A 21766-nucleotide genomic window follows, 5' to 3' on the forward strand; every position below is an offset into this window, starting at 1 on the left:
ATTACTATCTTTATCAACAAATGTTATACCTTGATCAGGCTGAACATTTTCATTCTCACTTTTATCCTTGCTTTTTTCCAGGGAAGATATTGTGGTAGCACACAATAAGAAATAGAGAAACAAAACATAATTTAGCTTCATTTTAACTGCAAAAAAGAAAAGAAAAAAAAAAAACTATTTTAAGTATAAATTTATTTAAACCGCAAAAATTTTAAATGAATAAAATTTAATTCTATAAAATTATTTCCAATATCTAATCTTTTAATAATATTCAATTTTTAAGTTAAAAAAAAAAAAAAAAAATTTATTTACTTAATATATTTTTAATACTTTTTTTTTTTTTTTTTTTTTTTTTAGAAAGCTAACTTCATTATTATTACGGTTAAATTTATTAGATAGCAAAATATGTTTATAAAATTTTATATAAATTGTAAAATATAAAAAAAAAAAAAAATTTCAGGCCTAACTACATATATAAAAGATTAAAATTGTATTACCCATATAAATTATTATTTAGCAAAACATAAAATTGAAATTACTTTAATGTACATTTTCGATCACAGAAAATAGATTACTGATAAATAATTTTTTTTTATTGTTTTCTTATTAAATTATATGTACGTAAAACTAAGAATAAATCGTAGAATCATATTTTTTTTAACTGTAAGACAGCGGACTCTCGTCTTTAAAGAAAAACAAACTTTTGCACATACGTGTTATTTTTAAGTATTTGTCAACAAAATATGGCGGATAAGTATTTTTTTTTATGCAAAACAAATTAATTTATTTTAAGCTTACATTTAATTTTTATTTAAAATATGTGATGTCACATTCTTCAAGTGAAGTTCTAATGATTACATTAAAGATTGTCAGAAGTAAAATTTTGAGTTCAAAACATATACGGGATATCAGCTGAGTGAGGAGGCATTGTTGAAAACATTGATTTTTCTACTAAATGAATTTTAAAAAATTTAGTAATTATATTTTACGAGTAAATATTTATAAAATATCAAAAGTTATTAATTATTTATATAAAAAATAGCTTGTTGATTTAAAAATATCCGTAACTAATAATGAGCCGTAGCGATTTCAAATAATAATTTATACTTTTTTAAAAATATCTTTAATTATAATTGTTTTTATAACCTAAAATAATTTTTACAATAATTTTTAAAAAATTACTTTATTAAATTTTTTTTTTATGAAATACAGGTACAGGTTTTTGTTCGAAATACTGTAGTGCTGCTGAAACAGTTTCGAGTTCTATATTATACAAAGGATGAATTGGAGATAATTCATTACTTCTGCATCCTAAAATAATTCTTTTTTCTCCTGAATGTTGTGCTACTGAAAGGCCACTCAATGCATAACAAGTGTGATAAAAATCCCTATGCCTATAAAAACAATAAATAACTTAGCAAAATCATATTCAGAAAGTAAAAGGAAAAAGAAAAAAAACTTACTTTTTTGGTTTATCAATTAAACCACCTGTAGAATTTTGACAGCAAGTTAAAACATATTCTTGTAAAGCTTCTTGATGAAAGAGCCATCGCTCATGATTAAGTACATTTTCTATATCGAATTTTGATAAAATACCATGGATTATTGGAAAAGTACCCCCTTGCCAAAAAGAATAGCAACCATCAACCAATTTATTTGTTCTTCCTTGAAATCCACCTTCAAATTTCATTTGTCTGTTCACTACCCACCTCTAAAATAAAAATTATAATTTTAAATAATCATTTTGGAAAAGCGTAAAACTTTGAGTCAATATAACACTTTTGTAAATAACAGATTTAAAATTGTAAATTTTCACATGGCTTGAACAATTTTAAAAATCTACTTTATCTTACTACTAATCTCTGAAAACATAACAAAACCACCTACCAAAAATGATTTAATGTCCAACAAATATTCTTTATTAAGTAAGACTATAGCAGCAAGACCACAAAAAGCATAACCTCCATGAGCTTCCATGTCAGGACAACCGGCAAATCCTCCCTCATAAGTTTGACAATTAGCTATCCATTCTCCAGAGTTCTTAAACAATTCATTTGAGTATATATTTGTAAGCTTTGCTATAGATACTGCACAATATATTCCTCTCATATCTATTTCTCCTCCTTCATGCATTTCGAATGACCCATCTGGCTGTTTTAATTTCCAAAGAAATTCTAACAATTTTTCTCTGAAATATTTAAAAGCTTTATTAGTATGTCTATGGTATTACTAAATAATTTCTTTCGATTAACCATAATTTAATATTTATTTAAATCCAGAGAAAAAAATTATATTAGTTTTAAAATGGAGTTTATTTATCATTTATAATCTGAATGAGTTATCGAAATTATCCTTGGCATATACTATACTAGTTTTAATACTATTAACCTATTAATGACATCAAAGGCTTCCTCAGTACCTAATATACATAAAGCATTAACAGCTGCATAGGTAGGAGCCAAATGTGGATATTGACCAGGACCTCCTCCAAATCCGCCTTCTGTGCTTTGACATCTAAAAGTAAACAATTTCATCTCCGTAAAAAATAAATTAAAATACAATCAAAGATGGAAAACATTTAAAATTTTTTTTACTTTTTTAAAAATTGAGCAATTTTAGAAATTTCTTGAGGTTCTAATGTACAATCGAGCAAACTTAAAGAATGTAAAATCCAATAACATAGCCATGGTCTTCCAGCATCAAGACATTGATAACTACTTGACAGATGAGACAATGATGATTTTAAAAAGGCAGAATGTTTATTTCTGATTAATTGAGGTAGTATATTTTCAAAAACTTCAAATAATTTGTTTACAGAATTTTCCACTTTTATCTAAAACGAAAAAATTTTTATTTTAACATTGCTTTAAAAAAAAAAAAAAGTATCGAAATATATTAAAAAGCTAATGAGTTTGAATTAACTGAAAAAAACAATTGAATAATCTTAGTAATTACTGAATTTCGTAACAGATTTCTAATTTAATAAAATCTTAATAACCTGATCTTCAGATGTAATGGTCGGCTTATTTTCATCACAAAACCTTTCTTTTAATTTTTCAGACAATGATCTAGAACCTATACTCATGTTTGAAATTATTGTCATGTAATATAATAATATCGGCACAATTTAAGTTATATTTTTTAAATCATTTTCAGAGATTCTTAAATTTTTTTTAAAGAAGGCTGTGTCTTTTGAACAAAACAAAAACAATTTAGTTTATTAAATCCAAACTATTTTATTGTTTTAAATGATTTTTCTTTTTAACGCATTAGAATAGTAATCCTTTTCGTAATTCATTGAAAATAATTTTTGATTTATTAAAAATATTTAAATAACTATTAATTATTAAAAATACTTGGCACTTGTTATAATTATTAAGTAAGTTTTAAACGTTTAAAACAATTTATAAAATACGAAGTGAACAGTTAGACAAAGTAAAAACGTTTAAAATGCTTTGATTTTCTGTTTTCTTATAAATCTATTATTTAGCTGAAGAAAGTTAGAAAAGATAGGGGGAAAAAAACTAGGTGTATAATCATTATTTTATTTGGAAAATATATATTTATAAAACCCAATATAATTCATCATTTCAATATCTACCAATAAGTACGTCAAACTAAAGGAAATTTTCTATAAATAGTACAATTAGGCATTAGAAAAACTTTAAAAAATTGATTCAGGCTTGTAATATGTAAATTAAAACTGTAATTTTTTCTCATTTTCAATCAATGCAAATAAATAAAAATGATAAAAATTTTCAGGCTTAAGTAATTTTTTATTTATTTACTCGGTCAAAAAAGTTTTTATAAAAATTTTCATACATAACATTAAGTGTGATAAAATAAATCTATAAAACTACTAATAATATTATTAAAAACAAAAAACTCGTTTTAAGAAATTAATTTTTTTTTTTAAATTTTTATTTTTTTTTTCAACTTGTTCTTTTTGTTACCTCAAGATGATTTTACTGAAAATTTCATTGTCAAAATGTTTCCCAATCCACATTCAATTAAATCACCAGGTTTGACAGGCCCTTCTCCAGATGGGGACCCAGTTAAAATTAGATCTCCTGGTTCTAATGTCATATATTGTGATATAAAACTAATTAACTTTGGAATAGTAAAATGAAGATCTGAAGTCAGTGAATCCTATAAATTAAAATTTATTTCAAAAAATATGTTATTAAACTTTATTATTTAAAATACTGGACTTAATAACTTGTAAGAATAATTGCACAAACCTGTTTAAGCTCATTATTAACTTTACTAAATATTCTGACATTATCTGGATTGGGTAATTCACATTTATCGACAAAACGACTCACTGGACAAGCTGTGTCGAAAGCTTTTCCCAAAGCCCAAGGCAAGCCTTCCTTTCTTGATTTCGCCTAATCAATGATAATTACCAAAAATTCTAGAATTACTTTTTTCTATTTTTAAGTTTCAAAAATTTTTTTTTTTTTAATGTAAGAATTTTTCTCACCATATAATCAGCATTTGTCATATCAAGTGCAAGACAATAACCTCCAACATGATTGTATGCATTGCATTCTTCAATATTTTTACCTTTTACTCCGATTATAACTCCTAATTCTACTTCTTGATTAATATTAAATCCTTGAGGTACCTATTAGAATAAAAATATGTTTTAAATATTTAAAAGTTTATTTAATAAGTTTTTAATCATTGCAATGTATTATTTAGTAAAACTAACAATAATGCTTTGTCCCTCTGTAATGTAAGATGAAGAACATTTTAAAAAAATAATTGGTTCTTTGGGAAATGGAAGATTTCTGGATTCGATTAAAGACCTGAAATAAATAAATTTAAAAAAAATATTTTCAATGATGTAAAACTTCTATATTTTATTAACCCAAAAAACAAAATCAATCAATACATATTTTAAATTTAATTAACCTGTAATTAATACCAGCTCCAATAACTTTCTTTCCCATTTTTACAAATTCATTTAATTGAGGGTAAGCCATTTTTATTATTTAAAATATATATATATATATATATTAATCACAATAAAATTATTTTTAAATAAATACCTACGGATAAGAAAAAATTAGGCTGATATTAAAACGAGATTTTTAAAACTCGATATTGTTACGTAAAGTATTATGTAGTTAATCTTATCAATCGTTCTGAATAATATTTGTCTGCAGTTATTGTAATTAAATTTAAGTATTTTCTATTTATAATAAATAAATAAAAATGTTTGAAACATTTCCTATGATTATTTTAATTCATTTTAATTTGATATATGATAAAATACAATAAAGGAGTAAAATATTTATGTAGAATAGGTAATAAATGCCTCCTTATTATCGATTTGACGGTTAATAATTTTTTGTAAATTTAATATGCCTCTAAAAATATTTGAATTTTTAATCAAAATTAACTCAGAAAATCATTTTATTCAGAAATTAATTTCGATTGTTATTAAATGCATTCCGCGTTTTATAATTTCATTCATTTCAAACAATATTGTTCGTTAAAAATTCAAAAAATTGTTTAAAAATTAATGTTAAAAAAAAAAACGTTTGATTTTTCATTTAAAACATATGGATAGGATTTATTAAAAAAAAAAAAATCAGTGAAGTAATAAAAAATAATAATAATAAATGCATATTATTATTTTTTTTTTTTTTATTCATCAGTAAACAAATTAAAACTTCTACACCTTAAATTCATTATTATAAAAATAAAAAAATTCCATTTATTTTTGTTTTAAATTGAATTTCTTTAGAAAATTATGAATTCTCGACAAAATACCATGATTTAAAAGAAAATTTTATATGATTTAATAAATTTTTATTATATTTTAATGAAATACTATATATGATTACAATAAATTTTAATTCTTTTTCAGTATTTCACACTTCAAATTAATTATTAAAACCACATTTGTAAAAAATATCATCTTACAATAATGTAAAGAAATTTACATGTTTATTAAAAAAATACTTTTTTTTTTTTTTTTTTTTTTTTTTGGATAAAAAAAACTTTCTTTGTAAAAAATACAAAAGAAATGAAATATTAATATATAAAAGATATCATATTTACATTCCAAAAAAAAAAAAAATTTTGGTAAAAACTTTTATAGAAAACAATACAAATTGTAAACTTAAATTTTATATAACTAAATAGTAAAAATTTTATATGTAAAATGCTACTGTAAAGTCTTTTGTATTCTCTTCATTTAGAAAAAAAAAAAAAAAAAAAAGGGTATTTATTTTTTTTGAGCCTCATTCAAATCTGTTTCTTTACTTTTATTATTGTCTTGCACAATAGAATTATTTTCTTCTTCTGAAGATATATGATTAGCAGTATTGTTTTTTTTCGGAGTTTCTGAAGGCAAACTATGCTCCATGTTTTTCCTCATACTGTTATCGGAATCACTTTTTAAAGGAGAATTTTTTAAACATTCATTCTTATAATAACAATCTGTCCATTTTTTAATAATTTTTTCATTTTGTACAGGAGAATGCACTGTTGGTTGAATAAATACAGACTTTCTGACATTTTTGTATTTAACATCAGGATTATATTTAATTGTTTTTACTTTCAATTCTTCATTCTCTGAAACTTCCGAACCTAAATTTTCTGTCAAAATATAATTTTTTATCAAAATTAAAAACTTTAAATAAATTTTTAAAAAATTCTTATTTTTTAGGAGGGATAATTCACTTACCAATTAAATTCTTTTGTTTTTTTATCGCTAGTTTCCTTTTTAAAACCTCAACCTCTTTTTCTAGTTGAAGTTTATAATTGTCGATATTTTGTAGTTTTTGATCAAAATCTTTTAAAAGATTTTTAACTTTTTTATGTATTTCAAGTACTGATTTCACTGGAGTTTCTTCTTCTCTAAAACATAATATTTTCAAATATAAAAATTATATTTAAAAAAAAACCAACAAAACTTATTATTTTACCAAGTTACAAATTTATCTTTTTGGGCACTAAATTTTAATAAGAATTTTTCAAATTTGCCTTTGCCAATAATCAAATTTTTAATTAAGGAATAAAAGTTAAATGAGATAATTTATATCTGAGCGATAAAAATTTTTAATAGCTTAGTTTAAAATTTACATTATATTTTGGTTGAATCATACTCACTGCATGTGTGAAACAATGTCATTAAAACTTTCTGCCATTGGAAAAAGACTTTTACTGACATAGCCATTATTATTTACACTTTTGTCACTCAGTGTGTAAATTTTAAGTCTTAGATTCTCAAACTTTGTTTGGTATGGATCATAAGTCATGAAAACATGATTAAAAGTATGTGTGGCCATATTCGATGCCGATGTTGAAGTCATCAAACAAGCGACAAAATATTGACTTTTAACATCGGGTAACAATTCCAACAGTGATTGATGAATTAATAATTCATTTAATGAACACTGAGCTAGAGAACTATTTCTTCTAAATGAATACCAACCGACTATTTTATTTCCTAATACATTAATAAAATTTTGAAGCTTAGCTTTGTTAATACAACCAACATTATTAATAAAGCTTTGATCATCTATTGGAATACAATGTTCAAGATCTACAAATGAATTTAATAAATATTAAATAATGCTCATTTATCACCTAATAAATTAAATAATGTATGTTTGCTTACAAATTGCAGTTTTATGTTCACAATTAACTTCATTTTCATCTGTTTTTTTCGATATAAATTCACTACAAATTTGGCCAATAAGTAATCCTTTCTAAAAAAAAAAAAAAAAAAAAAAAAAAAACCAATTGTAAAAAACAAATTACAAAAAACATAAAAATAAATATGGTGAAGATTAATAAGATGATAATAATAAGTATCAATGTTAATGTTAAAAGTTATGCAAATACTATTAAATTAATAGTTTGTTTTACCTGATCATGAAAACTTCTAGCTGTTTCGAATAACAATAATGATAGGCTTGGGGCGTGACAAGATACATATATTTCTTCTTTCATTTTAAAAAAAAAATATTAACAAAAATTTATTAAACACCTAAAAAGCTGGATTTAATTGTTTTATCATTTAAGTACAATAATTGACTGTGTTAAAATTTTGTGTAAATCATTTTATTGTACATTATAATTCGTCAATTCAATATCATTCATATATAAAAAATTTAATGACTGCAACACAATAAAATTTAGAAAAAAAAAAAAAAATTATAAAATACAATGAAAACTGTAGTATAGACTTTTTGATAGATTAAAAAATCTACTTTTGATGTCAAATTTTCCTTTGCAGAAAATAGCTCAATATCTAGGGGGTTTTGTAAGAATTCAATAATACGTTATCAAAATGTGTTTGATGAAATGCAAAACATAAAAACTTATTTTATTTATTATGATTATATTTTAAGTATTAGTAAATTGTAAATCAAAATCAATTTTTATTTTTTTCAAAAGTTTAATTAAATGTCTTTTGAAAACAATTTGATCCTAATACTAATTTTTATATAAATTTAACTACTTGCATACACTGAAACTCTTTAATTACCAGGTGAATAATAATATCTTAAAACAAAATTTTTGTTTTTTTCTACTTTTTAAATTTAAATGATATTTAAGATCACATCTACATAAATTACTATTTTGTTTTAAAAAGTTTTAAGAATTCTCTTGTTGTCATTTGAAAATAATAAAAATAAAATTTTTACCTAAATAAAAAAATAATTATTGTAAGATTCATTTTGACATTAAATAATTACTTATTATAACGTTTTCTATTATTTTTTATGTTATACTTATTATATTATATGTTGTAAATCATGTTTTACACTAAAGTAATAATTTTGAAATTTTTTTAAATTTCAAAGCTACTTTACTTTTAAAAAAAATTATACACAACTTTTTGATTATACGAGAACAAGTTTTTATAATTTTTTACTAAATTATTAAACTTTGTGTTAAGATGTTTAATTGTAATAGTAAAATATTAATGTTTTTTTTTTTTATAATTGTCATCAGGTAAAATGAGAATCAGAAAATGTTTGGCATTAGGAGGAGCAGTTCTTATTTTTATAGGATGTCTCATCATATACAGGATGGCAGATTATACATTATACCTTCAAGAAGAACCTACCAATCAATTGAAATATGTAAGATTTTTAAAATGTTTAATTTAATAAAAAATTTAATAGTTAAAAAAATTGTATTAAAAAATAATATTATTACTTTTAGGTCCAAGTATCATCTGATAAGAAAATTTTTTCTGATAAAAATAAAGTTTCAAATGTCATTGAAAAAAGCAACATTCAGAGTACGCTTGAAAAATTAAAATTTAATGAAAATTGCAAAAGCATTCTCAAAGAAAATAAGGCAGATTTACAGGTAAGGTAGTTTCTGCAGGTAAATATTACCTTAATGTTAAATGTTGTAAATACCTCTGTAGTGTATATAATATACAGTATATATTGTTTAATTTTCATAATTGATTAAAAAATGATGTAAATAATGAATTATGAGTATTCAAATAATATCGTTTATAAATGTTTAATTTTTTAATGTTTATTTTTCAGATGCTTGACATTTATAATGTGTTGAAATTTGATAATATTGATGGAGGAGTGTGGAAACAAGGCTGGAATATAGAAATTGATCCCAATAGATGGAACTCAAACAATAAATTAAAAGTTTTTATCGTTCCACATTCCCATAATGATCCTGGTTGGTTAAAAACATTCGAAGATTATTACAAAACTGAAACTAGAAATATTTTAAACAACATGTTAAAAAAATTAACGGCTGACCTAGAAAAAAAATTTATTTGGGCAGAAATATCATATTTGTCCAGATGGTGGGATGAGTTGTCAGAAGATGATCAAGAGAAAGTAAAAAGGTAAGTTATTTTTTTAAAATTTCAATTGATCGTTTTAAAATTCTTAGTTGTTTGTTAAATAATTTATTAAAGGGTGGTTAAGAATAAGCAACTTGAAATTGTTACTGGAGGTTGGGTGATGAATGATGAGGCCAACACACATTTTTACTCGATGATCACCCAGTTAACAGAGGGACACCTATGGATGAAATCCAATCTGCAAATCGAGCCTAAGTAAGTGCTTAAAGTGAATTTGTTAAAATTTTTTTTTTTTTTTGAAAATTTATTTAATTAGAAAAAAATTGCTTTGCATTAACTTTTTACTCAAGTACAGTTTCATTACAGAAATGGTTGGACCATTGATCCATTTGGTGAATCACCTGTCATGGGATATTTATTAAAAAAAATGGGAATAGAAAATTTGGTTATTCAAAGAGTTCATTATTCAATAAAAAAATATCTTGCTCAAATGAAAAATTTGGAATTTTACTGGAGGCAATCTTGGGGTAAGATTAAAATTTAAAATATTTTAAATTTTACTTTTTTTGTTTATAACCTTTTATTGTTTTATTGAATGAATGAAATACTTATTCTTTTATGTAAAAGTATATGTGTATGTATGTATATATATATAAAAATGAGTTTAAATATTAGGAAAGTATTTAAAGAAGACATTTAATTTTTTTTTGTTTTTTTACAGATGAAACTGGAGGTAATGATATGCTCACTCACATGACTCCTTTCTACAGCTATGATATACCACACACATGTGGACCAGATCCAAAAATATGTTGTCAATTCGATTTTAAAAGACTTCCTGGAAATGGTTTATCTTGTCCTTGGAAAGAACCTCCAAAACCAATTACAAATAAAAATGTTGCTTTTAGGTAAACTTTGTTTATTAATTTAACGGTTAAGTGATTTTAAAAAAAAATAAAAAATCACTTAGGCATTGTAAAAATTGTGATTTACTTATTTATTGCTATTTTTTTTTTTTTTTTTAGAGCTCAAATGCTACTGGATCAATACAAAAAAAAATCAGAACTTTATCGCACGAATTCTCTTTTGGTTCCTTTGGGAGACGATTTTCGTTTTCAACACTCTTCAGAATGGGATTATCAATTTAATAATTATAATAAACTTATCAAGTACATAAATGCAACTCCTGATTTTTACGCAGACGTAAAATTTGGAACTTTGTCAGATTATTTTCACTCTCTTCGACAAGAACGCGGTGTTGGTAGTTTTCCATCTTTAACTGGAGATTTTTTCACGTACGCCGATCGTGACGATCATTATTGGAGTGGCTACTACACATCCAGGCCATTTTACAAACGAATGGATCGAATTTTAATGGGGTATCACAGGTAATTCCAGATATAATTTAGTAAAAAGTATTTTGAAATTTATTAAACTTATTTTTCTTACTTATTTCATCATTATAAATAGGGGAGCAGAAATAATTTTTGCACTGGGATGGAGCATACGAGATTTAACGACGTCAAGTGATTTACTATCTCCGAATATGGGATTTGCAAAAATGTTACGGGATGCCAGGCGAAGTTTAAGTTTATTCCAACATCACGATGGGATAACTGGTACAGCAAGAGATAATGTTATGGAAGATTACGGACAAAAAATGATAGTAGCCATTAATAATTCGAAATATGTTATTCAGCAAGTGTCCCATTTTCTACTTTCGCCCTCGCCCTCTTCATATTCATTTAAACAAGAAAAACAATATTTTTTCTTTGACGATGAAAGGAAATATGCCAACGAGTGGTCTCCAAGAAAGGTCTTCCAGTTTAATAATAACGAACCGATAACGATTGTTTTGTTTAATTCTCTAACTTACGAAAGAAGAGAATTAATTTCTATTTTTGTTTCAACGCCATTTGTCGAAGTAAGTTTTTTTAAATTGAATTTAAATAAATTCATAAATATTTTTTTAATTGTTTTTTTTTTAATTTCTTTCAGGTTTTCGACCATCAAAATACTCCCGTTCAATGTCAAATCAGTCCGTTTTTTTCTCAAAATGAAGAAATCGATGAAACGAGATTTGAAATTTCATTCGTCGGAAAAGCACCTGCTTTGGGATTAATTTCATATAAAATTTTTCCCAAATCATCTTCTTCGAAGGAAGGGTAAGTATTTCTTTCCACATAAATTCCAGTTTTGGTTTGAAATTAATTTAAAAATTATTTACAGGATGAATAATTTTTCCAAGATAAAGATTTTCAATCTTTTGAAAGAAGTCAGATACAATAAATATTTCACGGACATTGTGGTAAAAGGAGGAGAAGACTTCTATGTGGAAAATTCTAAAATAATGGTTGCCATTAGCGAGAAAGGATTGTTGAAATCAATCACCGACAAAAAAACAATGGAATTACTTCCTCTTAATTTAAATTTCGTTCAGTAAATATTGATTTCTCTTACTTGTTAAAAAATTAATGTTTAAATAAAAAAAAATTTGGGTAGTTACTGAAGTTTTCCTTGTTTTTAAGGTATTTAGCTAGGGAAAGTAAAGAAAAAAGTGGTGCCTATTTATTTTTACCTGATGGTGAAGCGACCATTTTAAATGACGAATTACCATCTATTAGAGTTTTCGAAGGACCCTTATTCACAAGGGTCGAAGTTCAATTACGAGTTGTTAAACATATCATGTGTATTTACAACACTCCAGAGTTATGGAATTTAGGAATCGAAGTCGTTAATTATGTCGATATTTTACGCGAAAATAATTACGAGCTTGCAATGAGATTGACTAGTAATGTAAAAAATGGCAACGAATTTTATACGGATCTCAATGGATTCCAGGTGAGATTTTTCAAAAAGAAAATGATTGAAAATGCGTCTAAAAATCAAATAGGACTTATTTGTTTCAAAAAAAAAAAAAAAAAAAATTCCAGATAATCAAAAGGAAAACATTTTCAAAACTTCCAATTCAAGCAAATTTTTATCCTATGCCCTCATCCGTTTACATCGAAGATGGTAAATCGAGAATAACCGTGGTTAGTGGTCAACCGTTGGGAGCTTCTTCACTGAAAGAAGGTACGTTGGAAATATTACAAGATCGACGTCTTCAACAGGATGACAATAGAGGATTGGGTCAAGGAGTTTTAGATAACAAAGTGACACCTAACGTCTTTAGAATTTTGATTGAAAAACGGTTGAAAAATTGTAACGTGAGTTTAATTAAACTTATGAGTTTGAAAAAGAAAATGGGGAAAATCTAACACGTGTGTGTGTGAAATTTGTAATTTTTCAGACGTTTTCCCATCGCTTTCGGTCAATTCTTATAAATCATCTCAGAGTTTATTTTATCCCATGTTTAAAATGATATCACCAGAAATTTCATTAAATGAATTATCTAGTTCCTATTCTCCCAGTAAGACTGATTTAGACGTCGATTTACATTTATTATCCGTGAGAACGTTAGACGAAGAAGAAATCAAACCAAAAGCTGGTCTAGTTTTTCACAGACCTTATTTAGATGTATGCTTTTTAGAATCGCCATCTTTGGGAAAGGGAAACGTGAGTAAATTAAATTAATTAATTAGCGAACGAACAAAATAAAAATTATTATCCGTTGAAAATATTAAAATATATATTTTTTTTTAGTTAAACTTGTTGTCATTTCTTCCGCATCATTTTGGTGATTCCATGATAAAAGCATCATTATCATTTTTAAAAGAGGAAAAAGTTTTAGACAAGAGAAAAGATTTAAAATTGTGTTTTATGGATTTTTTATCACTACTCATGTCTTGATAGTTATAATTTTATTTATTTATTGAAAAAAAAAAAAAAAAGAAACTGTGCTCTAATTTATTATAATTTTGCTTTTATATTAAAAAAAAATTTTTTTTTTTTTTTTTTTTTTTTTTTTAATTATTGTGATGTATAGAGAAGTCGTAGAAGAATTTTTTTTTTTACATAGTTTTCAAATTGTGATTGACATATCCATAAAATAAAAAAAGTTACTTAATATATATATATATATCTTTAAGAAAAAAATATTTGGGCGCATTCGAAAATATATATATTAGAAAAAAAAAAAAAAAAATTAGTTTAATTTTCACGGAGACTGCACGAATTTATTATATTAAACCTTTTTGTACAAACTTGAACAATACATTTTGTAAATAAATAATGGTAAAAATTTATTTATTATTAAATAACGGCATCGATTTATTTAATAACTAGTTTTTTTGTATTTGGTATTTACTGTAAAATAATTTTAATAAATTTATTGTAAATATTGATAAAAATGTGTGTGTGTGTGTGTAATATTTATTTTTTATTTTTGAAGAAATATCGGATATAAATAATTAAAATTAATTATTTTTAAATAAAAAAAAATATATTTGAAATTGTATGACGACGCAGATACTTTATAAAAGTTTACAAGTAATTAAATACATTTTTATCGGTTTTTTAAGTATGAGCTCAAAACTGATTCTTTTAATAATTTTATTGTAGTTGGATGAGAATAACCATTAATAAGACTTTTGGCAAGTAAAATGTTTGGATTTTTTTCTTTAGATTTTGTATCTGGTATCGACTTGTAATTGAGCATCTCATTTTTTTTTTTAATATAATTTTTAAGATCGCAATGTTCTACAGCCGTTTTTTCACAGAAGGATGTGTCATCAATTTCTTGTTGAAACTTTTCTTTAGAATTTTTTTGTTTTCTAAATTGAATACATTTTTCAATACAATTAGATATCGTTTTAAAAATGTAATCTTCTTCTTTTAACAATGAATATTCATTTGGATTTAATAATTGTTTAGCTTCTTCTAACGATAATTCTTGACATACGTTGTAAACAAAGTTTTTTACCAAAGATTCTTCTAATCTGCTTTCACAGTCAATGTTCTAAAAAGATTTTATAGATTTAAATTTATTAACTTTATTTAAATATGTTGTAAAATATAAAATAATATTGTACTTGCCATGGGTACCCAAACATTAACACTAATGGCTACTTCTAAATTTTCAACATAATGCCACCAGTGCCTAGGTATAAAAAGAACTTCACCCGGTGATAAAATGACCTGATATGCCTTCTTAATACCTTAAAAATAATAAAATATTAAAAATAAATCTCATTAATAATTTCATAGACAACCAAAGGCTTACTTAGTAATTTTTCTGAAGGAGTATAAAAATTTTGGGCACTGTATATGCTGGATTCTTCATATGGAACTCTTACTGGTTCCATTTCATCAATTTCATCAGGAGGAATTAATATCCATAATTTTCTAATAAAATAAAAAAAAAAAAAAAGTAGTTTTTTAAAAAATCGACAAAAAAGTTTAAATATATATATTTTTTAAAATTTTTACCTGCCTAATATTTGAGCGACAAAATTACATCCATAGGTATCCATATGACAAGGAGTATGAGCACCTTCATTGCCAATCCATAATGTAGAATCTTTAGCTGAAATATTTGGTAAATTGAAATTGGACCATTTTATATCCTAAAATCCCAAGGTGCCATTTAAATTTCAGTAATCGAATTAAAATTGTTAACTCATTACCTTACATTGAATACTTCACTATTTAAGGGTAAAACATCTTTCATGTATTTATAATCGTAATATAACCAAGAATCTTTCTGAGTTTTTGAACTAACAAAAAAGTTTTGTAAAGTTATTTTTTTAATGTCGCACTCCTGCTCCCAATAAGGATCCTGTAAAATTAATTTTAAAAAAAAAATTATTAGTATTGTTATTAGTTTAAATCTTAACTCAAATAATTACTTTTCTAGGAATTTTGTTGCCTGCTCTAAATTCAAGAATCTTATTTTGAAATGCATTACACCAATCATTTTCCTCATATTTTAATACGCCCCAATCGTTGATTTTGTTTTTTAAAACAAAAGGAGAGTCATGTGTAATATGAGACGAATTGAAATTCATTATCAGAGTGTTTTTTAATTATATTGGGAAAAAAACAGAAATAATTATAATAATTTAAATTAAGTACAATTAACGACTTTATATATTTCATTCGCACCGTTCACAAATAAATTATTAATTTTAAGTTGGTATCACTGATTTTTAAAATATTTTTATTTTCATTTTAAGTAATATACCTGCTCCTCATTCATTCTTTAATTTAAATTTAATTTATAAATTAAAGTCTAAAATTTTATATAACTTAATAAAAATGTGGAAAAATGTAAATACCTTTCCGCGAAAAATATTACAATGCAAAGAAGTCTTAATTGAAATTCAAAGGGTACTTAAAAGTTGTTTTGTTACATAAATTTAGTTAAAAATTATTTTTTAATAATTTTGGAACTTTTTTTTTTTTTTTTTTTTAGAATGCATTTGTATTAAAACGTTTAAGTTCTGTACGTCTGTCAAAGCTTGGAGCACCACCTAAAAAACTTGAAGAGCGTAATTTTTTATATGAAACAATTGTAAAAACAGAATCAGTAAAAAAACCACCAATTGAGTTAGTTTTAATTAAAGATGTACCCGGTGTAGGAATGTTAGGTGATAACATTAAAATAAACTGTTACAATGCTTATAAAGATTTTTTACTGCCTAAATTAGCAATTTATGCTGATTCCCCAGAGGCTATAAATATAAAGAGAAAAAAGGAGGATGTTCAATATAGTTCTATTTACTGCCAAATAGTAGGTTTTATTATTTTTTTTTATTTTTTTATTTTCTGAATGATTATATGAGTGCATTTAAAATATTGTTTGCATTAAAAAAAAACTTTGTCGTCTAATAAATTATGTAACAACAATTTTAATATAGGTTGAAAAATATTTAACTCTACATCCTCTACAAATTACGCTAAACCAAAAAACAAATTGGACTTTGGAACCTTGGCATATCAAAATAGCATTGAGACAGCAGGGCATTATTGCAAATGAAAATTGCATTAAATTACCTGATAAAACTATTTCTGGACCAAATGTAGAAATTGAAAACAAAGATTTTATAGTACATGTAAAAGTAAGTTAAAAATTATTATTTACGGAATTGATTTTTTATTTAGTAGAAATATTTTTTTTTTTTTTTGATTATTACGATTTTTATTTTTTTGTCTCTAGATGAATGATTCAGAAACATTTAAAGTAAGATGTAGAATATATCACATAGATAATTCAACTTCCAGATTTATTAATATTGATAGTATTTATTCAGAAAGCACGGCATTGTTTCCAGAAGAGCAAGATATGATAAATGCTCAGATAAAAAAAGAACTCGAGTTAAAACAAAGTATGCTTAAGTTTAATACAATTTCAACTTTTAAAAAATCAAAAAAAAAAAGTAAAAAATAAATGTAAACTTAAATATATATATAATTGTTTTTTTTATTATTATTATTAACTTCAATTTTTTTTTACATTTTTAAAAGTTATACAATATAAATTTTTTGTTATATGGCTCAACCTTAAATAATAATATTAAAATTTTAATCTTATTTAAAATTAACAATAAAATATATAATAAAAAATAAATTAATACATTAAAATTAATAGAAAAATAAAATATTTTAGCACTTAAAAATAGTCAATAATAGCCTTTGTTTAAAAATTTGAATAGATTTCAAAGGTAAAACATGGGTTTTACCATATAATTTTAATATAACCTGTGTATTGTTGAATGGTCTTTAATTACATCCAAATTATGAAGATTTTTCCACCAATGGTGTAAAAAATATTTTGTGCAAAGTTTAAACCATGGAGAAATAGGATGTTTTAAATTGGAAATATAATCATCAAAATCTTTTTGAGCCACATATTTTACATTTGAAATCTCTTCAGGGTTGGGTACTATGTCTAAATCTTTTTTTAAAAATAATATATAATCTAATTCATGTTCTCCCCATTCGATATTATCTTTACTTTTATAAAGTATTCGAGTTATGTAATGAAAATCATCTAATGAAGTTTGATCTTGTGTTACACCCAATTCTATATTCATTCGTCTTTGAGCAGCTAATTTAACTCCTACAGCATTTTTTTCATTTCTTTCATGTTCAATTTCGTATAGTGGATGACTACAGCAAGCATTGGCAATATTATGAGGGAATGTTATTTTATTGGGTGATCTTTGTTGCAAAAGTATTTCTCCTTTACTATTAAATATAAACAAACTAAATGCACGGTGAAGAATTAAACTTCCATCACTTTGAATTTTATGACAATCCAATTTGGAAGCGGATCCTAACACGTTATCCTCTTCGTCTACAATAATACATTTTTCTTTTAAAGAAATATCTTGAAATGTACTAAATGCATTGAATTTTTTTAAATCAAAAAACTGTTTTGAAAATCTGTTTAAAAAGTATTTTCCTATTAACTTAGGTATCATATTTTTTTTTTTTTTGAAAAACTTTAAAAATGAAGAAGTTAACACTTTACGAACGGAGAATACGAATATTAATAGAGAACGTATTTTTAAATATTTTAAACTTTCACTGCAAAAAATTTAAAACTTCACTACTAATAACTTTCCCTTAATTTCCCTGACTATTATAGAATTTAAATTAAGTTCCTCGATTTGAATTGAATATTTTTAAATATTGGCGACAAAAATGTCGTCTGCAGTGTTCGAAATGCTAGACGTGTCCATTTGTTATTTTTAAAAAAAAAATGGTTACTAAAAAATTAGCGGAAACGTCTGTTTCTAATCCTTCAGGATGGAAAAGTTTATTAATATTTACAGTTTTACTATTAGCATGGTTAGCCGGGTTTTCTTCCAGACTATTTGCCGTCATTCGGTTTGAAAGTATTATTCATGAATTTGACCCTTGGTAAGATTAATTAAATAAAGCCGGTTTATTTTACCTGCACTCCAATACTCAAGTGTTTCTAATTAACAATTATCAATTATTTACGTAAAAAAATTAAAATTTATTAAATATTAATAATTTTGAAATTTACATTATACGGAACTACAAATTATATTTATAATTAATGTACTTCTTAAATTACTTTATATCCTGTTACTTAACACTCATTTTTCAAAATAATAATTCTCGTTTTTTTTTTTTGTGTAGAAATATATACTATGTCAAATTTTAGGTTTAATTACCGTTCAACGGCTTATATGGTTAAACATGGATTTTATAATTTCTTGAATTGGTTTGATGAGAGAGCCTGGTACCCCCTGGGAAGAATAGTTGGAGGAACTATTTACCCTGGTCTAATGATAACTTCTGGTAGCATACATTACATTTTACATTCTTTGAATATACCTGTTCACATAAGAGATATATGTGTATTTTTGGCTCCCATATTCAGGTAATTTGCTGTTATACATTAGAACTCTTCGTTTTTGAAGTTTTTTTGAATAAAATTGTTTTATAAGGCATTTTAATTTATTACCAAGTACTAAATTAAAATGATAAACAATAAGTTGAAAAATAGTAGTAATTAATGTTACAAATCATAATAAATGTTAAAATTTTTTTTTTTTAACATTATAAATTTGATACATAATTCTTTTTTAGTGGATTAACTGCAATCGCTACATATTTTTTAACTAAAGAATTATGGTCAAGTGGAGCAGGACTTTTTGCTGCATGTTTTATTGCTATAGTACCTGGTTACATCAGTAGATCAGTGGCAGGAAGCTACGACAATGAAGGAATAGCTATATTTGCTTTACAGTTAACCTATTTTCTCTGGGTTAAGTCAGTCAAAACGGGATCAATATTTTGGTCTAGTCTTACTGCACTGTCTTATTTTTACATGGTAAAAACTAATTCACTATAAAACATTTTATGTTTGAATAAATTTATATTTTTATTATATTATACAATTTTTATCTTTATTTCAGGTTTCTGCCTGGGGTGGATATGTATTTATTATTAATTTAATTCCTCTTCATGTATTTGCCCTTTTAATAATGGGCAGATACTCAAGCAGATTGTTTACTTCTTACACAACATTTTATGTTTTGGGCTTGCTTTTGAGTATGCAAATACCTTTTGTCGGTTTTCAACCTATTCGTACAAGTGAACACATGGCAGCTTCTGGTGAATTAATTTGTATAAATTTTTTTTATTTTTTATATTAGTTATTCATTAAATATTTATTTTAAAATTTTCAGGTATTTTTGCTTTGTTAATAGCAGTGGCAACTCTTAAACACATGCAAACTGTTTTGTCAAAGGCTGACTTTAAACACCTTTTTATAGTCGGAGGTATATCGGCAGCTGTTTTAGTTTTTTTAACAGTAGTTATCTTAACATACTTTGGTGTGATTGCTCCATGGAGTGGTCGTTTTTATTCACTTTGGGATACTGGTTATGCGAAAATTCACATTCCAATTATAGCTTCAGTTTCTGAACATCAACCAACTACTTGGTTCTCATTTTTTTTCGATTTCCATATATTAGTTACAACATTTCCAGTTGGTTTGTGGTATTGCATAAAGAATGTCAACGATGAAAGAGTTTTTGGTAACTACATTACTTTTTAAAAAATCAAGTATTTCAAAAATTTTATTTAATGTGCAAATTGATTTATACATAAATCAAATTTTCAGTCATACTCTATTCTTTAAGTGCTGTATATTTTGCTGGAGTCATGGTTCGTTTAATTCTGACTTTAACTCCAGTTGTATGCATGCTGAGCGGTGTAGCCTTTTCTATTTTCTTTGGGTCATTTCTTAAAGAAGACGAAAGAGCAACAAATGTTGAAAGTGATAGCGAAGACAGTTCAAACGACAGAAGCAGCAATAAAAATATGTATGACAAGGTGGTATATTAATATATATATTTTGTTTAAAAAAATAAATTCATTTTACAATTATACTATGTTTTTGTATTAAAAATTTTTTAATTTTCAGGCTGGTAAATTAAGAAAAATGAGACACGAACAACAAAAAGATGCAGAAGGACTTGGAGTTAATGTAAAAAGTATTGTTACGATTGGTGTGGTATTGACATTGGTTATGTTTGCTGTTCATTGTACCTGGGTTACAAGCAACGCTTATTCAAGTCCTAGTATTGTCCTTGCTTCTTATAGCCAAGACGGGTATTTTATTTTATTCTTTTTTTTTAGAAATATTTTGACTTTTGTTTAAATTAAATTTTTAAAATTATTTACTGTAAATATTTTCTTTAATTCATTGTAATTGATATTTATTAATTTAGAAAAAAAAAAAAAAAAAAAAAAATTTCAGATCCAGGCAAATATTAGATGATTTTAGAGAAGCATATTTTTGGATTTCACAAAATACTGCCAACGATGCGAGAATAATGAGCTGGTGGGATTACGGATATCAAATAGCAGGAATGGCAAATCGTACTACTCTGGTTGATAATAATACCTGGAATAACAGTCACATCGCTTTGGTAAGTAATATTTCATTTAATTTTTTTTTTTTTTGAAATAAGACGACCAATTTTTTTTTTAAATTATATTTCTCTTTAACACAGGTTGGTAAAGCCATGTCATCCAACGAAAGCGAAGCATATAAAATAATGACGGCTTTGGATGTTGATTACGTATTGGTTATTTTCGGGGGTGTCATCGGATATTCGGGAGACGACATAAATAAATTTTTGTGGATGGTGAGAATCGCCGAAGGAGAGCATCCCAAAGACATTCGGGTTCGTATTATTAAAAATATTGTTTAATCTCTAATAAACTTTAATTACTCGTAGTGAAATTTTTAAATTTTTATTTTTTTTATTTTTTTTTTCAGGAAGCAGATTATTTCACCGAGAGGGGAGAATTTCGTGTGGATTCAGAGGGGACTCCGACACTTTTAAATTGTCTAATGTATAAATTAAGTTACTTTAGATTTGGAGAATTAAAAATGGATTACAGGAGTCCTGCTGGTTTCGATAGAACGAGAAATTCGGTGATTGGAAATAAAAATTTTGATTTAACTTATTTGGAAGAAGCTTACACGACGGAACATTGGCTAGTAAGAGTTTACAGGTAATAAAT

At 24.9% G+C, this 21766-nt stretch overlaps 8 protein-coding genes across 8 annotated transcripts; 3 read left to right on the forward strand and 5 right to left on the reverse strand.

The window, feature by feature from the left end:
* Positions 1-1186: 1186 nt before the first annotated feature.
* On the reverse strand, positions 1187-3085 carry Phum_PHUM459460 (protein farnesyltransferase subunit beta, putative; the record flags this gene model as incomplete). Its single annotated transcript, XM_002429978.1, has 6 exons — positions 1187-1394; positions 1464-1711; positions 1888-2188; positions 2389-2514; positions 2595-2833; positions 2999-3085. 6 exons carry the CDS (start codon positions 3083-3085, stop codon positions 1187-1189), a joined length of 1209 nt encoding a protein of 402 aa, XP_002430023.1.
* Positions 3086-3954: 869 nt separating this feature from the next.
* Phum_PHUM459470 (Fumarylacetoacetate hydrolase domain-containing protein, putative) lies at positions 3955-4988 on the reverse strand (the record flags this gene model as incomplete). The annotated part of the gene is made up of 5 exons (XM_002429979.1): positions 3955-4133; positions 4220-4388; positions 4484-4627; positions 4715-4811; positions 4918-4988. 5 exons carry the CDS (start codon positions 4986-4988, stop codon positions 3955-3957), a joined length of 660 nt encoding a protein of 219 aa, XP_002430024.1.
* Positions 4989-6238: 1250 nt separating this feature from the next.
* Positions 6239-7955, reverse strand: Phum_PHUM459480 (uncharacterized protein; the record flags this gene model as incomplete). Its single annotated transcript, XM_002429980.1, has 5 exons — positions 6239-6612; positions 6701-6873; positions 7126-7561; positions 7637-7698; positions 7888-7955. 5 exons carry the CDS (start codon positions 7953-7955, stop codon positions 6239-6241), a joined length of 1113 nt encoding a protein of 370 aa, XP_002430025.1.
* A 1029-nt stretch (positions 7956-8984) lies between these two features.
* Phum_PHUM459490 (alpha-mannosidase, putative) lies at positions 8985-13384 on the forward strand (the record flags this gene model as incomplete). Its single annotated transcript, XM_002429981.1, has 13 exons — positions 8985-9110; positions 9193-9342; positions 9531-9850; positions 9923-10063; positions 10175-10335; positions 10530-10716; positions 10834-11196; positions 11279-11732; positions 11807-11973; positions 12038-12247; positions 12337-12649; positions 12742-13039; positions 13101-13384. 13 exons carry the CDS (start codon positions 8985-8987, stop codon positions 13382-13384), a joined length of 3174 nt encoding a protein of 1057 aa, XP_002430026.1.
* Positions 13385-14255: 871 nt separating this feature from the next.
* Phum_PHUM459500 (hspbap1/pass1, putative) lies at positions 14256-15756 on the reverse strand (the record flags this gene model as incomplete). Its single annotated transcript, XM_002429982.1, has 6 exons — positions 14256-14708; positions 14786-14907; positions 14973-15094; positions 15179-15315; positions 15381-15527; positions 15598-15756. 6 exons carry the CDS (start codon positions 15754-15756, stop codon positions 14256-14258), a joined length of 1140 nt encoding a protein of 379 aa, XP_002430027.1.
* A 250-nt stretch (positions 15757-16006) lies between these two features.
* Phum_PHUM459510 (mitochondrial 50S ribosomal protein L9, putative) lies at positions 16007-17377 on the forward strand (the record flags this gene model as incomplete). The annotated part of the gene is made up of 5 exons (XM_002429983.1): positions 16007-16078; positions 16164-16481; positions 16609-16809; positions 16908-17076; positions 17358-17377. 5 exons carry the CDS (start codon positions 16007-16009, stop codon positions 17375-17377), a joined length of 780 nt encoding a protein of 259 aa, XP_002430028.1.
* A 62-nt stretch (positions 17378-17439) lies between these two features.
* Positions 17440-18174, reverse strand: Phum_PHUM459520 (isopentenyl-diphosphate delta-isomerase, putative; the record flags this gene model as incomplete). Its single annotated transcript, XM_002429984.1, has 2 exons — positions 17440-18091; positions 18164-18174. The coding sequence occupies 2 exons, from the start codon at positions 18172-18174 to the stop codon at positions 17440-17442; spliced, it is 663 nt and encodes a 220-aa protein (XP_002430029.1).
* A 281-nt stretch (positions 18175-18455) lies between these two features.
* On the forward strand, positions 18456-21761 carry Phum_PHUM459530 (Dolichyl-diphosphooligosaccharide--protein glycosyltransferase subunit STT3B, putative; the record flags this gene model as incomplete). The annotated part of the gene is made up of 10 exons (XM_002429985.1): positions 18456-18616; positions 18888-19106; positions 19316-19559; positions 19645-19843; positions 19918-20268; positions 20355-20566; positions 20658-20845; positions 20994-21165; positions 21250-21423; positions 21519-21761. 10 exons carry the CDS (start codon positions 18456-18458, stop codon positions 21759-21761), a joined length of 2163 nt encoding a protein of 720 aa, XP_002430030.1.
* Between the last annotated feature and the right edge of the window lie 5 nt (positions 21762-21766).

The sequence above is a fragment of the Pediculus humanus genome, genomic scaffold (genome assembly GCF_000006295.1).
Source record: "Pediculus humanus corporis 1103172108239 genomic scaffold, whole genome shotgun sequence".
In the NCBI taxonomy this organism is placed as follows: Eukaryota; Metazoa; Arthropoda; class Insecta; order Psocodea; family Pediculidae; genus Pediculus; species Pediculus humanus.